Source organism: Macaca mulatta, chromosome 15 (assembly GCF_049350105.2).
Source record: "Macaca mulatta isolate MMU2019108-1 chromosome 15, T2T-MMU8v2.0, whole genome shotgun sequence".
Taxonomy (NCBI): Eukaryota; Metazoa; Chordata; class Mammalia; order Primates; family Cercopithecidae; genus Macaca; species Macaca mulatta.
The window spans coordinates 62,061,269-62,076,978 of record NC_133420.1 but is presented as its reverse complement, the minus strand read 5'-3'; the positions used below and the strand labels follow the sequence as shown (position 1 = coordinate 62,076,978).

Below are 15,710 nucleotides of genomic sequence, written 5' to 3'. Positions count from 1 at the left end.
TGAGATTGGGCCGCTGTATTCCAGTCTGGGCAACAGAGTGAGACCCTTCTCAAAAATAAAATAAAACTGAATTAAAAAAAAACAAACAAACAAACAGTATAGGCCGGATGCGGTGGCTCATGCCTGTAATCCCAGCACTTTGGGAGGCTGAGGTGGGCGGATCACCTGGGGTCAGTTGTTTGACACCAGCCTGGCCAACATGGCGAAACCCCATCTCTGCTAAAAATACAAAAAATTAGCTGGGCATGGTGGCTCATGCCTGTAGTTCCAGCTACTTGGGAGGCTGGGGCAGGAGAATCGCTTGAACCCGGGAGGCGGAGGCTGCAGTGAGCTGAGATCGCACCACTGCACTCTACACAGTGGAGACTCCGTCTCAATTAAAAAAAATAAAACAACAAAAAAAACCAACCTACCAACAAACAAAAAAAAACCCAGTAGAAGATCTATTTACATAGCATTTGCATCGTATTGGGTATTATAAGTAATCTAGAGATGACTGAACTGTGGGAGGATGTGTGCAGGTTATGTGCAATACTACACCATTTTATATAAGGGATTTGAGCATCTGTGGATTTTAGTATCCTGGAACCAAGCCCCTACGGATACCAAAGCATGATAATATATAAAAAATCTGGAATACATCTATCTATGTTGTCTTAAACAATTACAGATTAATAATAAAATACATTATTATAAATTGTGTGCTACTAATAATATGTTGCATTAAGATAAAATTCTGTGAAGACTAAAGTAGAACAAGAGTATAAATTGTAAGGTTTCAGCTTCTGCTTAGGATGGAGAAAGTAGAAAGAAGATGATATACACAAACATAGCTTTTTTGGAACCCATCAGAGCTGAGGCTGCTGGACAACTAGCTAGCCTGAATGCTGCAAAAAGACAGGCGCCTCCAAGGAGACGAGGCCTGAGCACTTCCCTGCTGAATGCAGGGCTGCATGTGTCACACAAGCCAGTGAGGAGAACTCAGCTAACACTGTTAAAGGTCAGTTGTGAACTAGTGTGAGTGCAGAAACTCTCGGAGTAGCTGCACCTGTTCACTTTTCTGTGGCCTTCACTAGGTGCTCATGGAGAAAACCGGGGGCAGATGAGAGACTGGAGACAGCACCCTCCTGATGCAGGCTGGGGACGAAAGTGAGAGAGCCATTAAGCCCCCCATGTGTTCTTTCCCCCTAATTTTCTTACAGAACAAACCTTTCGCATCGAGAAACAGGGGGAAAAACTCTATCTCTGGGGATGTCGGGAGGAAAGCGACTTAGGCCAGATCATCAGAGGTCCCCTAGTGCTGGGGAGGAGCCAGGGTCACTGAAAAAGTCCTGCTCTCAAGACCACAGTCACAGCACCTACCTAGACTAAGGATGACCCAGGACAAGAGGGAAACCCTGCCATCATGCAGGGTGATAAATAATGGCAGTCTACTGCTGGGGGAGGGCGAGAGCAGCGAGAGATCACCTCTGAGGAGCGGGTGCAAAGGATGACCTGAAGTGGAGAAAACTAGCACGAGGTAATGCTGGAGGCAGCTGAAGCCTACAGGAAGCCGAGGATAATCCTATCACCACCATAATTCAAACGGGCTCAGCTCCTAACTAGATAGACCCCCGAAAACCCAGGCAAAAGAAGAGGTGTGCCCATTTCCAAACAAAGTATTACTGACCTCAGTCGCCACTGTCCTACACGAGCTATCTGACTTCCAACTAAAATTTATGACACATAAAGAAGAAAATCACAGTCAGTGACACTTTTCTTTTTTTTTTTTTTGGAGACAGAGTCTTGCTTTGTCACTCAGGTTGGAGTGCAATGGCGCGACCTTGGCTTTCACTGCAACCTCCACCTCCCAGGTTCAAGCAATTCTCCTGCCTCAGCCTCCGGAGTAGCTGGGACTACAGATGTCCACTGCCGTGCCCAGCTATTTGTTTTTTTTTTTTTTTTTTGTATTTTAGTAGAGATGGGGTTTTACCGTATTGCCCAGGCTGGTCTCAAACTCCTAAGCTCAGGCAATCCGCCCGCCCCGGCCTCCCAAAGTGCTAGGATTACAGGCTTGAGTCATAGCACCCGGCTAACACCTTTCCTGTTGGAGCCTCAAGCAATCAGGCTCCTCCTGCCAGCCTTTACCCTCCTGGGATGTTCTAGAGGACAGGGAGAGGTGACAGCCTTCTGCGGAGGAGCAAGGATCAAGGCCTTGCTTGAAAGGGTGAAAGGGTGCGTCTCCCCTCACTTCTGGGCCTTCACACGCACCTCCTTTGCCTCGCATCTTCACCTTGCCAACTTTTTTTTTTTTTTGAGACAGAGTCTCGCTCTGTCACTCAGGCTGGAGTGCAGTAGCATGATCTTGGCTCACTGCAAGCTCCGCCTCCCGGGTTTACGCCATTCTCCTGCCTCAGCCTCCGGAGTAGCTGGGACTACAGGTGCCCGCCACCACGCCTGGCTAATATTTTTGCATTTTTAGTAGAGACGGGGTTTCACCATGTTAGCCAGGATGGTCTCGATCTCCTGACCTCGTGATCTGGCCGTCTTGGCCTCCCAAAGTGCTGGGATTACAGGCGTGAGCCACCGCGCCCGGCCCCTGCCAACTCTTATTCTTCTTTTGGGCAGCTCAGTCCAGGCACCATTCCTCCAAGAAACCATCTGTGGTTCCTCGAGGCTGGGTCAGGTACCCACTTTTCTGGGCTTTTATGCCACCCATGGTTTACCTCTATCATAGGGCCTCTCAAACTGGACTGCAGTAATCTTAAAAAAATAAGTCAATTAAAACATTTATCATGCACTTGCTATATAACAGGCACACTGCTAAGCACTTCACATTTGTGACCTTAGCTAATCCTCATCACGTCCTGGAGAAAGGTAGTAACATTAGTCCACAGGACTTAAGGGGCAGAGCCAGAATTTAACTAGAAAGCCTTATTCTCAATAACTATGCAAGGAAGAATGCCTTCCTTGAGGGCTTCAACCAGATCCTTTCATCATGGTACTCACGAAAGCAAAGCTATCACCTTTCCCTTTTTATTTGGCCATTTTCTTTTATTCTGTGTACAGTAGTCTTGCATTATGCTTTCAGAGTAACATCACCTGAAATCCTCTTTGGAAGTGGGCTGGGGAAAACACAATTAAATTTAAATTAATTAAAATGCAATTGCTATGAACCATTTTAGAAGCCTGCAACACTCATGAGTGACCTTTGTACAATGTTCTTTAGTTTGAGTACTTCCGGCATGGGACCTCCAACAGCCAGTGAGAGGAGAAAAATAGGGATGCTTATTTCCATTTTACAGAAGTGAAGGTCATGTTTACAGCGAGTTAGTGGAGAAGTGAGACTCGAACCTAGGTGCTATGCCATGCTTTCTTCTGCATGGGTTGTCTTTCCCTTCAGAAGGCCTTCCTGTCATCAGCCATTTACAGGATTTGCAGATGGTCCTGTGGTGCCCTAAGTCCCAGCACATACAAGGTGCCGATTGCAGCAGTGGCTAGGACTGTTCTTAGCATAAGGTCCAAATGTCTTAAGGGGGATTCCAGGCCTGGGTAAGGTAGTTTTTACTCACCCCCAGCTTCATCCTTCAACCTATCCCCACTGCATGGTTGAATTCAACCTCACACCCAGGCCCTGGCACAGGATGTTCCTGCTGCTGGGACACCCTCACTCTCCACCCCTTCTCATCACATGTCCAATTTTCTCTGGACCTTGTACTCATTGTACCCAGCACACACATTTCCTCTTCTGGGAAGCCTTCTCAACAACCCTACTCCAGTTTGGAGTGAAGGCAGTAATCATATCTCCCTGAATTTTCTCTTATTCAGGCCAAAGACTTTGTTTCTCCTACTCCGACATGGGTGAGATGTGTGACTTAGTGAAAAGAGGCAGGAGACCCGCATTTCTAGTCTCAATTCTGCCTAACTTGCTATGTAACCCTGAGTAAACCACGTTCTCTCTCTGGGCCTCTCTTTCTGTGAAATGAGAAAAATTGTTTCTGCCCTTTCCAAATCAGATGACGGACATGACGTCAAGTGTGTGTGAATAAGTTTAAAGAAAATTATTTTTAAAATGCAAAATAGCCCCATCAAACCCTTCCTACATATAGTCCCAGGAGCCCCCTGACCAATCTAAAGTCATGACAGCACCTTGCTATTATGTATACACCGCACTGCGTAAGTCAGGTTCCGGAAGATGTTTCCTTCCATCTTGGCTCTGCCGTGGGAGCAGACGAAGACGCCTCCCTTCCCATCGCGGAAGAGGCACTTGCGGATGAGGCAGCCCTGCACAGAGTTGGCCAGTGCCATGGCCTCCTTGTCCTTCTGCAGCTCCTGCTGCAGTGAGTTCAGCACTAGGCAGCTGGGCAGCTGAATGGATGCTCCTGGTAGAGGTGGGCCCAGAAATGAGCCCCCCAATACAGGGCGTGGGCCCTGCACTTGATAGGATAGTCTATACATCAGCTGGTCCTCATCTTCATCCTCACCGCTGGGACTCAGGCCTCCATCGCTGCTGTCTGGGGTCTGGGCCACCCTTTCACCATCACTACCCACTTCTGCCTCCTGTGAGCCAGCCTTGGAGCCTGGCTTTGGGGAGCTAGAGGCTGGGCTGGTAGGGCTCTGGCTGCCCTCGATAACAATGTCACAGGTCTTTGGGCTCCAGGCCTGGTCCCGGCTCTCTAGGTCCAGGGACATTAAAAAGTCAGAGTCCTCTGTGGGGAGAAAAGTGGGTGAGGACTTGATAAGCCCTAGTAGATACTTGTAGGCCCAGTTCTTATCTGCAGATGGGTGACCCTCAACAGTCACAGAGTTGTTTTCGCTGCCCACAAATTCACAGTTTTCCAGGACACACAGGGGCACGTTGTGCAAGAAGATATGAGTGTTTTTGAAGGTACAGAACTTCACTTGGCAAGTACCCGGACCGTGGACCTGGATGTGCCCATTCTCAAAGTTGCAGTTGTCAAATTGGACATGACCTGATGTTGTCTGGGGAATGAAAAGAAGAAAATGGCTGTAAGAGGGATGAGATTTGTTTTGGACTCTAGCTGCCCTTTAAGGAGGGTAGAACATGGAAAGGCCATTTGTTCTGCTGATCATCTTCCCCTCCCCACTGGGGTCTGGACGTCAGCTGTCCCCAAAACAAACTGGGGAGCTGCTCTGCATCGGAGAGGGAGGGAAACTGGAGCTGCCTGCACCTCCATCCTTCTAATCTCAAAGGAAGGGAGACAAGTAGATGATGGCAGAGAAGTTCACACTGCATCATGACTCCTCCTAAAACCTCAAGTCTCAAGCCATGCACCAGGGCTGGGACAGGCAGTGAGAGAGGCCTGGCCACATGTGCTGGCAAAGAGTTCTGTGTGGCAACTGATGCATGTGGTGCACAGCAAAATATGTCTCTAAAGAGAGGGGACAAAGTATACTGCCATTGCCAGGAAGCATTGAACAGTAGTTTAAAGCATGGGCTCTGCCAGGTGTGGTGGCTCATGCCTGTAGTTCCAGCACGTTGGAAGGCCAAGATGGGCAGATCACTTGAGGTCAGGAGTTCGAGACCAGCCTGGTCAACATGGTGAAACCTCATTTCCACTAAAAATACAAAAATTAGCCGGGCGTGGTGGCATGCGCCTATAGTCCTAGCTACTTGGAAGGCTGAGGCATGAGAATAGCTTGAGCCTGGGAGGCAGAGGTTGCAGTGAGTCGAGATCGCGCCAGTGCACTCCAGCCTGGGCGACAGAGCGAGACTCAGTGTCAAAAAAAAAAAAAAAAAAAAAAGCATGGGCTCTGGGGGTTGACTGCAAGTGTTATCTTGGACAAATGACTTCACCTCTTTAAGCCTCAGTTTCCTTGTCTGCAGCATGGGGCTCACTAGTTCACAAAGCACCATGCTAGGCACAAACTTGGCACTCAGTCAAAGTCAGTTATTATCATCTGGGGTCACGGACACAAGGAGCAGAGTGTCCTCAAGAGTCTGGGGTGGAGATGGGGCAGTGCTGAACTCTCCTGCCTAATTCATTTGGCCCCCTTGGCTCTCTGGGCCCGACTGAGAAGCAGTCTTACTGAGGCCCATTCACTATTCCTGAAAAAGACCTGTTTCTGGATTTCACACGTATTTCATCAGATGTATTTGAACCATCAAATGAGGGACTATCTCATGATTCTATTTAATAATCCAGACGTACTTACCCCTTGAACAATTTTTAAAATTCTCTAGCAGTGATCTTTGATAGATTGTCCCAGAATTTAAGCCCCCTTAACTTCTCTAAGTTCTTCCTTATGGCTAACCTAATTTTTCCTTGCTATTTAAATCCATTTTCTCTCTAAAGATAAAAGCCAGCTCTCTGGAGATGCAGAGCCACTGCTAAGGTTTTCCTTGGAAGTCACTGAAAACTGCTGTGAAATCGCCTTGGCCTTTGCATTTTTCAGGCAAGACCATCCCAGGCCCCCGTGCCTGCTTTAGTTGAAAAACAATCACGGACTGACTACTAACTAACGTATGTTATATGCTAAGCACTAAGCCAGAGGGCAGGCTACGAACAAGTCTAATGCCAGGCCTCATCCCTTGAGGATCTATGGTTGTACTTCTGAGGGAGAAGTAGAGGCTGAAATCAAAATATTACTCTAAGAATAAATGCATTACAAAATGTGAAGGGTCTGGAACATTGTTTCTTTCCAGAAACAAACTCTCCTTCTGGGCCTGCAGAGCAGCACCGGGAAGTTCATCAGTTCTTCTGAAATACTCTAGGGCTAAAACATAGGCTTTTAAGCTTTTAGGTAACATAGCATGATGTAATTTTATAAGCATTTAGATGAGAAGGCCTGAATTTGGGATCTAACTTCCCTAATTACCCACTTGAGAAAGTTACTTACCATCTCTGAGCTTCAGTAGCCCTCATTTGCAAGATAGGGATACCACATCTACTTCATCTACACACGTTTGCTGTGGGGGTCCAATGAGGTGACAGATGGAAAGTCACTTAGATTATGAATAGGCTTTGGATCTTACTAAGTCTGAGACCTTGATATGACAATTTGCTGAGCCTCCGTTTCCTCATCTATAAAATCAGATGACATTACCTATCTCATAGACATGTGGAGAGGAACCCATGAGATAATGGCTATAAGGCATATGGCATGCATATGACATATGTCTGTTATAAATGACCAGTGGTATAAGGATCATTACAAACATGAGAGACAATTGTTATTGGTAATAATGACAATATACTTAAAAAAATCTTTTATATATATATACACACACACATATATATATACATATATATAGTTTTGTTTTTTTTTTTGAGACAGAGTCTTGCTCTGTCACCCAGGCTGGAGTGCAGTGGCCAGTGACTCAGCTCACTGCAAGCTCTGCCTCCCGGGTTCACACCATTCTCCTGCCTCAACCTCCAGAGTAGCTGGGACTACAGGCGCCCGCCACCACACCAGGCTAATTGTTTTTTTGTATTTTTAGTAGAGACGGGTTTCACCGTGTTAGCCAGGATGGTCTCCATCTCCTGACCTCGTGATCCGCCCATCTCGGCCTCCCAAAGTGCTGGGATTACAGGCTTGAGCTACCGCGCCTGGCCGTTTTTTTTTTTTGAGACGAAGTCTCACTCTTGTTCCCCAGGCTGGAGCGTGATGGCAGGATCTCAGCTCACTGCAACCTCCGCCTCCCAGGTTCAAGCGATTCTCCTGCGTCACTCTCCTGCTGCCACCATGCCCTGCTAATTTTGTATTTTTAGTAGAGACGGGGTTTCACCATGTTGGTCTCAAACTCCTGACCTCAGGTGATCCACCTGCCTTGGCCTCCCAAAGTGCTGAGATTACAGGTGTGAGCCACTGCGCCCGGCCAAAAATCTTTTATTTTTTATGAGCAGGCAGGAAAGCGATGTAATTGACTGCCTACATAATCCAAGTTTCTAGGCAATGTATAAGCTATAGACTGTTCTGCCAGGAACTACCAACACCTGGATACCTGCTTTACTTTGAACCATCTTCTGGCTCTGCGTTCACAGAAGGAATGTGTTGGACAAATATTTCCTGACCTTCTCACCATCGCCCTTGAGAATTAGCAAATCATGGTAAAAGCCTGCCCTCCCTTGATCCCATACAGGGTGTGGGGTTCATGTGCTGAAGGTGACTAGTCCTGTATAGCCTTTTTCCTCTGTGGCTCTCGCTCGGGCCTGCCTCCATGAGCAGCTAATGTGCTCTCTGCTTCCTGTCACTAAGTGGCATGCTCCCAGAACCCGGCTTTCCCGCCTAGCTGCTCCACTGGTGGCTCCAGTTGGTCCAGTTGGAAAGGGAAGAGGTGCAAAAGAATTTTGGTTCCAAGCCCAAGCCATTTTTAAATACAGCTTTACCAGGAATAAAGCAGAATTCTGAGCTCTACTGATCACTGTGCCTGTTTCTCAACTGGTTCAGCACTCAGAGGAGTAGGAGTATAATAATAACTCCTAACTTTCAATTCCAACCAAAAAAGGGATTAAAAACCCAGAAAAGAGGCCAAGCCCCTGGGGTCAGGACTAGAAAGGCTGTCTATTGATGTGGACACCCACCTTATACATGATGGGTGAGAACCAGGCTGGCATGAAGACGAGGTTGCACAGGCGTGTGGTTGAGCAGTGCTGATCAATGCTGGCCAGCAGGGCCACTTCACCCAACTTCCCCTGCCCTACAATCTCCACGGGCACCTTCAGGATGATTTCACCTTGCTCTTCGTACACACCTGGGAAGAGCACAATTCGGTCATACAGGCTGGCCATGGCCAAGGCACTGCCCAGGCTGTCAAACTCATGGCCTGGCCCAACACTCAGGGTACGTCGTTCCCTCCTCCGGCGGAACAGAGAAAAGCAGACGGAAGACTCCAAGTCCAAGGCATTCTTGGTCCATGTCTTGGAGGCAAGGTAATGCTGCTTGAAGGCTTCTCTCCAAGACTCAGGCTCCACATCTGGCTGGTTGGGCCAATTGGGATGGCGGCACTCGGTGCAACCCAGACATAGCTGCCGCCAGCGGGTGCTGTCGAGACTGAGGATCAGTTCATACCAGGCCCTGCATACCAGGCTGCAGCGGCCCAGGTCGGGAAGGTGCAAGTAGGCTAAGATCATGCGCCACAGCTCCAAGGGCAGGCCACCAGCCTCCATGGTCACCTAGGAGACAGACACAAAACAAAAGAGATCTCTGTCTACCCTACTTACCAGTCCCCCTTTTAAATTTTTTTTTTTTAAGATGGAGTTTCACTCTTGTTGCCCAGGCTGGAGTGTAGTGGCACGATCTCGGTCTCACCACAACCTCCACCTCCCAGATTCAAGCGATTCTCCTGCCTCAGCCTCCCAAGTAGCTGGGGTTACAGGCATGCACTACCACACCTGGCTAATTTTGTAATTTTAGTAGAGACCGGGTTTCTCCATGTTGGTCAGGCTGGTCTCAAACTCCCAACCTCAGGTGATCTGCCCGGCTTGGCCTCCCAAAATGCTGGGATTACAAGTGTGAGGCACCGCACCCGGCCTCCAGTACCTTTCTTAAAATACCCCCTGCCATCTCTTGAGCCCAAGGGTGAGCAAATAAACAAGGCCCAGCCAGTCAGAGGACCCATCCTTTCAATGTGAATCCTACTCTAGATTTTTCTACCAAGAATTAGCAAGGAAGACTCTCTTTTCTCTATGGTCAGATGTTATAAGGCTATGACTCCAGAACTGCCAGGTTCACCACCGTGTGGAAAAAACTTTGTGGTATAAAAGCCAAACAGAAATATGACACTTTAAAAAGAAGAAGAAAACAAGGTGAGCACATGCGTGTGTGTGTCCTGATAGCACCGATTCCAGATTCTTAAAGATGTCTTAGAATCTACAGTTCTTCCTTCAATTTTGTAGGATATCCTAATGGCTTTCTACTAAATCCCCCTTTTGCTCAAGCTGGTTTGATTTGGGTTTCTATGACTTGCAACTAGAAGAGTCTGGACTCCTAAGAGGGAACACACCTTTGGCTGTTAGGCTCCTAGAGCTCTGGATCCCCTACACTCTCAGGGAAGAGACCTCTATCTCTTCATACTATTAGGAAAGAACTGAGGCAGTGACTGTCCATCTGTCTGTCTCTGCTCATTCCCAGATCAAGTAATTACTGTTTCCCCATGTGGGGCAGCCCCAGGAAAGACTACTGCTGAATCAGATGCTGTGGGTTTTGGTCCTGGCTCTGCCATTGGTTATCCTGAGCAGTTAATTGGTTATTCTGAACCCCTATGGGCTGGCTGCCTATTGCTTTTTCTGGAAAATCTTCTTCTCCCCTACCAGTGATTTAAATCACATGATTATAGAGGTAAGGCTCCCAGCAGATGTGTGTGTAGAACAAAGGATCCCCGACCCCTTGACTGCTACTGATTGGACTCTGGATGGTTCTAAAGGGGCCATCGAGACCTTTCCCAGGAGAACAGGAGTTGCAATTCTAGAATCAGGCTGGCCTCATTCCTGAATGGTGGGGAATGAGTGGCCTCTTTCCTAAGCTATAAACTCAGGAATAGCCTCTGGTGATCATTTTCCCCAGGCTGGGCATAGGAAGAGAAAAGACAGAAGAAGCTGATCTACATTGAGAGAAGAATAAATTAGAGACACAGAAAAAAGCAGAGAAAAGGGCAGAAGCAAGGGGCGTCCAGTTTTCTATAGCACTGCAGGTCATGGCTCTAGTCTATTCTCAAAGCCCAGCTTTATCCTTGCCCTTTGAATGCCATCAGATATCCCTGATAATGTAAGCTGGCTTCATTTACTTGTTTTTATACCTAGTTCAAGGTCTCTCATTTATGAGTGTCAATTTTCCCACTTAAAAAACAAGGGGACCGAGTAGATGACCTAGAGCAACTTCCAAGTCTGAAACCCAAGTCCCTAGACAACTAGAAAGTAGAAACTAGAAAAATGGCCGGACATGGTGGCTCACGCCTATAATCCCAGCACTTTGGGAGGCCAAGGTGGGTGGATTACCTGAGGTCAGGAGTTCCAGACCAGCCTGGCCAACGTGGTGAAAACTCGTCTCTACTAAAAAACACAAAAATTTGGCTGGGTGCAGTGGCTCGTGCCTGTAATCCCAGCACTTTGGGATGCCAAGGCAGGTGGATCACCTGAGGTCAGGAGTTCGAGACCAGCCTGGCCAAAATAGTGAAACCCTGCCTCTACTAAAAATACAAAAAAATTAGCCAGGCTTCGGGGCGTGTGCCTATAGTCCCAACAACTCATGAGGCTGAGACAGGAGAATTGCCTGAACCCGGGAGGTGGAGGTTGCAGTGAGTGAAGATCGTGCCACTACACTCCAGCCCGGGCGACACAGCAGGACTCTGTCTCAAAACAAAACAAAACAAAAATTAGCCGGGCGTGGTGGTGGCCACCTGTAATCCCAGCTACTTGGGAGGCTGAGGCAGGAGAATCGTTTGGACCTAGGAGGCAGAGGTTGCAGTGAGCCAAGACTGCCTCACTACACTCCAGCCTGGGTGACAGAGTGAGACTCCATTTCATAGATAGATAAATAAATAAATAAATAAATAAAGTAGGACTAGAAACAACTGACCTTCATCAAATTGTTGACCTCTCTAGGGCCTTGGGTATCCTCTCAATTTTATGAAAATGCTAATCATACTTGTCAGTTATCTAAGCCCCAAGAAGGCTAGGAGCACAAATGTATGATTATGTCTGGAAGAAATGCTGAGCTTCCTCAAGACAGGCGTGGCTTTAATTCTGCAGATTCATACTGGAGCCCAGGTGAGTAGGTTCTTCTCTAATGATCACCAGTGAGACTTTACTAAGAGAGAAAAGTTGGCATCTGCCACTCCCCAAGATGGACACCAGTTTATTTATGGCAGCTTCTATGACACTGATGTTTCCTGTTCTTCATTTATTTCTTTAGTTATACATTCTTGGGCTTTTTTTTTTTTTTTTTTTTTTGGAGACAGAGTCTCGCTATATCACCCAGGCCGGAGTGCAGTGGCGCGATCTCGGCTCACTGCAACCTCTGCCTTCCAGGTTCAAGTGATTCTCCTGCCTCAGCCTCCTGAGTAGCTGTTGCTGGGGTTACAGGTGTGCACCACCATGCCCGGCTAATTTTTTTGTATTTTTAGTAAAGATGGGGTTTCACCATGTTGGTCAGGCTGGTGTCGAACTCCTAACCTTGTGATCTAGCCCATCTTGGCCTCCCAAAGTGCTGGGATTACAGACATGAGCCTCATGCCTGGCCGTTCAGGCTTTTTAAGAGAAAATTGTTCTTCTACTCATTCTCTATCCACTTTGTAGCTGAGCAATTCACGTCCATTCCCTTGGCTTCAACTACCACTGGAAATGCATGACTACAAAATCCAAATGTCTAGCCCCAATCATCTTTCAAGCTCCACACGTGAATATCCAATTCTCTTTTGGACATTTCTACCTGGATGTTCCATAGATACCAAAAACTGAACATCATGTCCAAAATGGAACCCTCACTTCCACTTCAGGCCATGACAGAATAACTGAAACTGGATATTCCCTTCCTGCCATAAACAACTATAAAGCTGGACAAAATATATGAGGCAAGTGAATATGTGTTTTCAGGCACTGAGCAGTAAGCTGCTCAAGACTGTGACTTTTGGCTGAGTGCGGGGGCTCACATCTGTAATCTCAGCACTTTGGGAGGCCGAGGTATGTGGACCACTTGAGGTCAGGAGTTCAAGAACAGCCTCACCAACATGGTGAAACCCTGTCTCTGCTAAAAATACAAAATTAGCCGGGTGTGGTGGTGCACACTTATAATCCCAGCTACTTAGGAGGTTGAGGCAGGAGAATCGCTTGAACCCGGGAGGCGGAGGTTGCAGTGAGCTGAGATCACACCATCGCACTCCAGCCTGGACAAGAGCGAAACTCCATCTCAAAAAAAAAAAGACTGAGTTTTGAAAGAAAGGAAACATAGGAGGTGAGTGCCAAGAACATCCTGGCGTTCATTCTGAGGCACTTTCTTACTATGGTGTAAAGAGATGGAGCCCAAGCAGAGTGGCAGTCCCACCAGGAAGGCAGATTTGAGTTCTGTGCTGCTGAAGAGGCTTGCATTTGTGAGGCGAGGTACCAGAATAGACTGAATAGCACAGAGGGGGTGGGGGAGGAGGGGCAGTTCCTAGGCTGAAGGCTGGGCTGCACATGTTCAAGGCAAGACTTCATCGGATGTAGTAGGGATCACCTGCTATGAAAATTATTCTAATTTTCCACTTAACTTCTGTGTTTAATTTTGTTCGTTCACTCATCCGATAGACATCTATTAAGCCTTATTATGTAACAGATCCTAAGAGAAAATATTAATAAATCGGGATTAAGACATGGTCTCTGTGCTCAAGTTGCTGACAGTTTAATAAGAGGGGAGAAGACATAGTGAAAGACAAAACAAAACAAAGTTGGCAAAAGACCTTCACTAATAGGTTGAGAAATCATGGAGTAACTCCTAGAGATGTCTTTTCCTTTTTTTTTGGATGCAGTGGCCATGCTCTTTGCTCACTGCAGCCTCTGCCTCCCAGGTTCAAGCAATTCTCGTGCCTCAGCCTCCCAAGTAGCTGGGACTACAGGTGCGTGCCACCATGCCTGGCTAATTTTTGTATTTTTAGTAGAGACAGGGTTTCACCATATTGGCCAGGCGGGTCTCAAACTTCTGACCTCAAGTGATCCGCCTGCCTTGGCCTCCCAAAGTGCTGGGATTACAGGTGTGAGCCACCACGTCTGGCCTTAGAATCACTTTAGAAAAGTGTTTCAGTTTCTTCTACAGTTAAATACAGGCCTATCCTATGACCCAGGAATTCCACTCCTAGTTATTTATACAAGATAAATGGAAATAGGTGTTTACAAAGACTTAGACAAGAATGTTTACAGCAGCTGTATTCATAATAGTAAAACAAACAAACTGGAAACAACCCAAATGTCCATCAACAGAAGTGTGGATAAACAAGTTCTGGTGTATTTGTATGACCGAGTACTATTCAGCAATAAAAAGGGATAAACCATTGATGTAGACAAGGACATGTATGAACCTCAAAAATAATATGCTGGGGCTGGGCGCAGTGGCAGATGCCTGTAATCCCAGCACTTTGGGAGGTCCAGGTAGGTGGACTACTTGAGTTTGGGAGTTTGAGACCAGCTTAGGTAACATGCTGAGACCCCATCTCTAAAAACAAAACAAAACAAAAAACAAAAAATTAGCTGAGTGTGGTGACGCACACCTGTAGTTCCAGCTACTAGGGTGGTTGAGGTGGGAGGATCACTTAAGCCCAGGAAATCAAGGCTGCAGTGAAACAGGATTGAGCCACTGCACTTAAGCTTGGGTGACAGAGCAAGTCACTTATCTCAAAAAACAAAACAAAACAAACAAAAAAGACAAAACTAGCCTTGGTCATAAAAATCAAAATAGCGCTTAGGCCAGGCACAGTGGCTCACCCCTGTAATGCCAGCACTTTGGGAAGCTGAGGTGGGAGGACAGCTTGAGTCCGGTTTGAGATCAGCCTGGACAACATAGCAAGACTCTGTCTCTACAAAAAAGTTAAAAAAGTTTTGCCAGGCATGGTGGTGTGCACCTGTAGTCCCAGCTACTCAGGAGGCTGAGGTGGGAGAATCCCTTGAGTCTAGGAGTTTGAGGTTACAATAAGCTGATGGTGTCACTGCACTCCAGCCTGGGCGACAGCAAAACCCTGTCTCAAAAAACAAACACAACAAAACAGTGCTTGCCAGCAAGGTGGAGATTAACTGGAAGGGGTTACAAGGGAACTTTAGGGTGAAGGAAATGTTTTATATCTTGACTGGTGTGTTAGTTATATGGGTGCATACATCAAAAAACCCTCACTGGAGGTTGGGTGCGGTGGCTCATGCCTGTAATCCTAGCACTTTCGGAGGCCAAGGCGGGTGGATCACCTGAGGTCATGAATTTGAGACCAGCCTGGCCAACATGGTGATACCCCGTTTCTACTAAAAACACAAAAATTATCCAGGCGTGATGGTGCGTGCCTGTAATCCCAGCTACTTGGTAGGCTGAGGCAGGAGAATCACTTGAACCTGGGAGGCAGAGGTTGCAGTGAGCCAAGACTGTGCCACTGCACTCCAGCCTGGGTGACAGAGCGAGACTCCATCTCAAAAAATAAAAAATAAAAAATAGAAAGCTCACTGGATTGTATGCTTCAGCTCTGTGCATATCATTGCATGTAAACATCATCTCCATTTTTAAAATAGTATATATTATCATCTCTCCCAATCCCTGCTCCACCACCTGTACTGTATTCCTGGGTTAATAATAACACCATCATTTTCCACCTAGCTGCCCAAGACAGAACTAGAGAAACCTCCTTGATTTCTTTTCTGCCTCCTTCCCTCCCTCTCTACGCAATATTCTCTGAAGTCCTGTGTTTTTGCCTCCTTAAGCAATCTCTCCTATCAATACTTTCTTCACTAACCTCCCTGTCCCTGCATTACTTCTTTGGTTTGGATTACTATGACAGATTCTTCTTCTTTTTTTTTTTTTTTGAGACAGAGTCTCCCTCTGTTGCCCAGGCTGGAGTGCAGTGGTGCCATCTTGGCTCACTGAAACTTCTGCCTCCTGGGTTCAAGCGATTCTCCTGCCTCGGCCTCCTGGGTAGCTGGGACTACAGGCATGTGCCACCATGCCCGGCTCATTTTTTGTATTTTTAGTAGAAATGGGGTTTCACCGCATTAGCCAGGATGGTCTTGATCTCCTGACCTCATGATCCGCCCGCCTCAGTCTCC

General features: G+C 47.1%; 1 protein-coding gene across 3 annotated transcripts in view; it reads right to left on the bottom strand.

Moving 5' to 3' along the window:
* The window catches only part of FBXO10 (F-box protein 10), a 67,152-nt gene that overhangs the window by 23,367 nt on the left and 28,075 nt on the right, over window positions 1-15,710 (bottom strand). For all 3 annotated transcript variants that reach the window (XM_015117421.3, XM_077965682.1, XM_015117422.3), the window contains 2 exons: window positions 8,526-9,116; window positions 4,129-4,962 (listed from right to left, as the gene is read on the bottom strand). In XM_015117421.3, the coding sequence (XP_014972907.2) occupies window positions 4,129-4,962; window positions 8,526-9,110 (1,419 nt within the window). In that variant the 5' untranslated portion in view covers window positions 9,111-9,116. The remainder of the gene's footprint in view (window positions 1-4,128; window positions 4,963-8,525; window positions 9,117-15,710) is intronic.